The following is a 6,000-nucleotide window of genomic DNA, read 5'->3' on the forward strand; positions in this document are numbered from 1 at the left end:
CATGGACAGAGGAGCCTGGCGGGCTACAGTCCACGGGTCACACAGAGTCGGACACGACTGAGTGACTAAGCACACACTCACCATCGAATCTCAAAAACACTACTCCAAGCGAAAGAATTCAAGCACAAAAGACTACATACTGAATGACTTCCATTTATACAAAAGCCTAGAAAAGGCAAAACTATATTGAAGGAAAACAGATGGCCAGGTTATCAGAGGTGAGAGAAGACTGAGTGCAAAGCTGTGGCACAGTAAACTCATGAGCGTGATGGAAACACTCTGTACCTTACAGGGTAGTAACACAGATGTATTCATTTGTCAGGCTCACTGAACTGTACACTTAAAACTGGTGACTTCTATTGCATGCAAATTATATCTTAATAAGGCTGACTGTAAACAAAATCACTGGTCTCTGAAAGGCAAGGTAATACAATGGTTAAGAACTTGAGCTTTGAGCCAAAACATCTGCATATAAACACTGATACCACCATTATTAACTATATGAATTGAGACAAGTTACATAACCTCTCTGACCTTCACTTCCTCATCTATAAAACAGGAATTAGGGACTTTCTGCTGGTACAGTGGATAAGAATCTGCCTGCCAATGCAGGGGACATGGGTTCAGTTTCTGGTCTGAAGATTCCACATGCAGTGGAGAAACTAAAGCCCATGTACTGCAACCGCTGAACCTGTGTGCTACAATTACTGAAGCCTGTGCACCTAGAGCCCACGCTCTAAAGCAAGCGAACTGCAATTAATTTTTCTCAATGGGAATTATCTGCATCAAATAGCTGTTGTAAAGATTAAGTCATGTCAAACTCTTAGAATAGTGCCTGGCAAATAATAATTTATATTGGAACTCAGTCGGTAAAGAATCTGCCTGCAGTGCAGGAGACCTGGGTTCAATCCCTGGGTTGGGAAGGTCCCCTGGAGAAGGAAATGACAACCCACTCCAGTATCCTTGCCTGGAAAATCTCATGGACAGAGGAGCCTGGTGGGCTGCAGTCCACGGGGTTGCAAAGAGTCAGGCAGGACTGAGCGACTAACACTTACTTACTTAATTATACTGGAACACATATTATTACGTGGGCATCCCTGATAGCTCAGTTGGTAAAGAATCCACCTGCAATGCAGGAGACTCCAGTTCGATTCCTGGGTCAGGAAGATCTGCTGGAGAAGGGATAGGCTACCCACACCAGTATTCCTGGGCTTCCCTTGTGGCTCAGCTAGTAAAGAATCAGCCTGCAATGTGGGAGACCTGGGTTGGGAAGATCCCCTGGAGAAGGGAACAGCTATCCACTCTGGTATTCTGGCCTGGAGAATTCCATGGAGCGTATAGTCCATGGGGTTGCAAAGAGTGGGACATGACTGAGTGACTTTCACATTATTATTATGTATACCGAACCAACTATTAGTACTTTTTAGTGAACTTGGCATTTATGAACTTTGAGTTTCAAGCATCTACATGAGCCTCAAACACAGTTATCTGAAATTTCCACTAAACCCACTTTGCTTCATTATCTCTATCTGAGCCAAAAGTCCATCCTTAAACTAAACTGAGGTCTCATACTCAGTAAAACATGGGCAACAGGTCTCATCTTTAGCGCTGCTGCTGCTGCCGCTGCTAAGTCACTTCAGTCATGTCCGAATGGGTGCGACCCCATAGACGGCAGCCCACCAGAAATACGATTAATAGGTAGTGGCTGCCTAGACTGCTATGTTGAGGACTGTGAGACAAGATTTGAATTCCAAAAGAGTACTTAACATCTGCCATGACACTAAGAGAAGCAGTGATGCCAGGGTGTGATATTATAATTATGTGATTAAAAGCTTTTCTTCACATAAATCGTGAACTCCTTCAGGACAGTCTGTTATTAACAGTTTGACACAAGAGGCTGTCTGTCACATTTATAAAATGGTAGATGGACTTAACATAGATTCTACCTACATTTGATCAGGCAGAGTAAATTTTCCCATAAGGGCTTACTATCAACTTAAAAATACTTATTTCTGCTACAACTTAGAGAATATCTGGGACTTAAAGAGGTAGAAAAGGTCATTTCAGGGAGCTGGAAAGGCTAACACAGAGACAGTCATAATGTGAAACAGTGTAAAAGAAAGATATTGTCTTCCAAACATGGGACAGACTCATAATTTAACAGACCATGTAAGAAAATTTTGAAAAGTAAGGCAACACAGACTTCCTTTGAATGTCAGAGACTTATCCAACTTCAAGCTATATATACCACTTTCTACTGTACTACAGACTCTTCATCTATACAATCAGAATTTACAACTTGATAGTACTTTCAATCCTTTGAAAGAAATACTAAAGTCAAGACTATAAATCCCTAAAATGTCCATCAATTCTACAATAAGATATAAACTTACTTTCAACTATAAGTAAGGAGAGACCAATACGTGTTACTGACAATTCAGCACCTGACTTATACCAACTGTTCTCAAACAGGGTGAAAGGACAAGTCATTATCACCAAGCGAGCTTTTGCAAACTACACTGCCTACTCCAGCACCCAATTTTGTTAAGTCCTCTTAGGATGTGGGCAGAGAGACAGGCAAGGGGAGGGAGTAAGAATAAAAACATGCGTCTCCTGGACTTCCCTGGTGGTCCAGTGGTTAAGACTCTGAGCTTCCACTGCAGACCTCAGGTTGGATTCCTGGTCAAAGAAATTCCACATGCCACAGGGTGTGGTCAAAAAAAAAGGGTTATCTCCTGTGATTATGAAACAGCTCTTTTCCTCCAATCCACCACATTTAAGAACCCTGAGGCTAAATGCATATAAGTGATCTTATAGATCTGAAATTTTTAAATTTCATAAAAGAAAGCACTACACTGAGAATTGGGAGATGTGAGTTGTAATTTTGTTCCTGAACAGTCCAATCTGAAACAAAGTTACTTAACTTCTCTCTGCCTCTATGAGCATACAATTATATTACCATTACATTAAAATTGGAAGTGCTGTATACAACTTAACAGAGTTGTTCTAGGATAAAATGAAACAGGAAGCATAAACATCTTTAAAATGTGAATGAGGAATTATTATCATTATTCAAACTTAAGTCTCATTAAGATGTAAAAGCTTAGAATAATGTGGACTGGTTCACAATTTAACCTTGAAGCAGACAAGACCAACCACCCAGGGCCAATTAGAAATGAAAAGGATTCCTTGGGCTTTGCCTAGTCCTTTATCTTCCTAACCTAAACACTTGGCCAAATCAAATCTAGCTTGAGAATCAGGAAAACTGATTCCCATTATTGAATTCTTCTGAAAAGTCAACCTCACCAGCAAGAGACCAAGGACTATGACATTCTTAGAAAGTGAAATATTTAGAATTTTTAACTAAAGACCCTCACTGGACACTTCCACTTAGAATATAAAAGAAAACAAACAAAAGCAACATAGTTAAGATTCAGACACTGGATTTAAATTTTTTTTAAGTTAGCTGACAGACTAACAAAAATTTTAGTAATTTTACCCCTAAATAATAAAAATTAGTGCCAGTGGCTTATATTCCCCTACCCCTCTCCAAATCTCTATAAACTGGCTTACCGTAAGTATAACTGCATACGGTACCTGGCAGACAGTGAGTGTCAAATAAATATCTGTTGGATGAATGATTAATTCCCTTCTTTCACCTTGTATTTTAGTGCATCTGCATGGATACTAGCATGTTTGTTTCCTTTAATCTACTTATAAGTGAAATGGAAATGGTGGCCAAAAAGACAAATTCTAAAAATCCTCACTTTGTTTCATTAGTTTCTACTTTTATCACATGGCATTCTCTCCCAGATACAAACACTTAGACCTAAACATAAGCTGCTTAAGTTATTTATAAAAAAAAAAAAGAAATTACAATTCTAGTCCAGGTTCAGTGAAAAATGAATTAATTCTCAATACAGAATAATGTATGACAAAAGCAAAAATATAAAGCCATTTTCACTGCAAGAACTAGAAACTGTAAGTCTAATCAATAACTTTCTTATACTCCCAACTTCTAGCCCTATTGTATTTAATGACATCTGCAACCCTGAAGTGAATCAACTTACCCTCTAATGACAGTGTAAGCCAATTTCCCGTATCACTAATATACTAAGTCTATCAACAATTTCCTCTAGAAGAAAAGCACAAGATCCTACCAGTTCTCACTCAGCTAACAGCAATTCTTTCTTCTAATCTTACCATCTGAATTGGACAAAACCCAATGAAAACTCAAAACACTCTCAAGCAAGACAATCAACTCCATCTTTCACTTAATATGAATAAGCCCCCTATGCCAAATGTCATAACTGAGTACTACTGTATACTATCCACGATGACAACAAGTCTAACTCCAAGCGTTTCTCAAATCAGAAGTTCTAAATAACTCTGATGTGTTAACACAAGTGCCAAGTGCAGTGCAATTACATCTGACCCACGGATGGTATTTTAAAATGTGGCCCCCTCTTTCAAGACATTCAACTTAGCGGTGCAATTTTTTTTGTGAACAGACTTTCTTGACTACAGGAGCCTCAACAGCAGATTTAAAAGTAAATGACCCAGTCTTTGAAGTAGGAGGCGATATTTACACGTACACACAACGGATATTTACATCAGAGCACACACGACGGATATTTACAGCAAATACTACTTCTCCTTAAAACCGTCATACCCATGTTTAGAGTACCATCTACCACACTTTAAATAAACAAACTGTGACCAACAACTCCCTCCCTCAGCATACCAGGAAGCTTAATTCTCTCCCTTACAAGTCTAATTCACCTCCACGAGCAATCCGGACTGACAGGGTACCTAATTCACCAGACGGCCAGAAAATTCAAGGCCCAACCTCCGTGCCCACCTTTCCCCTTTTATGCACAGCCACTTATTTGACCTTCCATCTCGCCCTCTTATTTATCATTGCCTCAACTCCCTTCACGTCTCCCCCCCAACACTGCCCTCTCTAGTACCCTCACCCTGCGTCGGGATGCCAACATTTCCCCATCCCACCCCACCAACCCCTGCAAACGCTCGAATCCCTCTGCAGACACCGCTACAGCGCCCCACAGACCGCCCTCACCCCGGAGCCCAGCAGCCCCAAAACAGCAGAAACTCCTAATGCAGAGATTGGGGGGTGGGGGGAGTTGGGGAGGCTGCTCGTCCAACCCACCAGACGAAGTCGTTGCTTTTGTCCTCGTAGGAGTTGATGAGCCCGTTGCACAGGGGGGCGAGCAGAGGTCGCTTCCTGCTGCCGCTGCTTAGGCTGGAGCTGCTCCCTCCTACGCCGGCGCTGGGCCTGGCCGCGCAGCTGAGCCGGGACAGGCCCGCGGACACCGCCCCGCCGCCGCTCCCGCCGCCGCTGCCGGACACCGCGGCCGCCACCAGCACAGGCCTCGCCGGGCCCCCGAGACCGCCGGAGCCCGCGGCCTGGGCCGCCCCTCCGGACCCCAGCGCCGCCGCCGAAGCCGCTACGGAAGGGGGCGACGGAGAAGAGGATAAGGACGAGGAGGCGGAAGTCACCGAGGAGGCCGCCGAGGAGCCTGGGCTGGTGCCGGCGGAGCCCGATCCGGCCTGGCGGCTCCCAGACATTGTGACTCCCTCCCCTCCGGCTGGGAGCTCGGAGGAGAGGGACCGCGACCGCGACCCGCCGCCGCCGCCGCCGCCGCCGCCACCGCCGCCTCCCTCCCCTCCGCCTTCAGTGCATCCTGAGGACGCGCGCCGCGTCGGGAGGTGGGGCTGAGGAACAATAAAGTTGATTTTTGTAAAGGCAAAACCACAGAGCAGCGTCCGACGGGAGGGGGCGGAGGGAAACTATTACAGCAGAGCAGGAACCACTGCCGCTCTCGGGACCGCCGCCGCCGCGATCGCCGCCGCAGCCAACCCGAGCGCGCCGTGGGCCGGCCGTGCGCGCGCGCGAGCGGCGGAAGGGGCGGGAGCGGCGGGGGATACAACTTCAGACGCGGCCCGGGCGGCGCTCGGACGCGCCGAGCGCGCCCTGGG

At 45.2% G+C, this 6,000-nt stretch overlaps 1 protein-coding gene across 2 annotated transcripts in view; it reads right to left on the reverse strand.

Annotated features, from left to right (window-relative positions):
- The window catches only part of COP1 (COP1 E3 ubiquitin ligase), a 230,527-nt gene extending 224,895 nt beyond the window's left edge, over positions 1–5,632 (reverse strand). For both annotated transcript variants that reach the window (XM_052653649.1, XM_052653648.1), the window contains exon 1: positions 5,171–5,632. In XM_052653649.1, the coding sequence (XP_052509609.1) occupies positions 5,171–5,589 (419 nt within the window). In that variant the 5' untranslated portion in view covers positions 5,590–5,632. The remainder of the gene's footprint in view (positions 1–5,170) is intronic.
- Positions 5,633–6,000: the final 368 nt, after the last annotated feature.

This window comes from Budorcas taxicolor, chromosome 16 (genome assembly GCF_023091745.1).
Source record: "Budorcas taxicolor isolate Tak-1 chromosome 16, Takin1.1, whole genome shotgun sequence".
In the NCBI taxonomy this organism is placed as follows: domain Eukaryota; kingdom Metazoa; phylum Chordata; class Mammalia; order Artiodactyla; family Bovidae; genus Budorcas; species Budorcas taxicolor.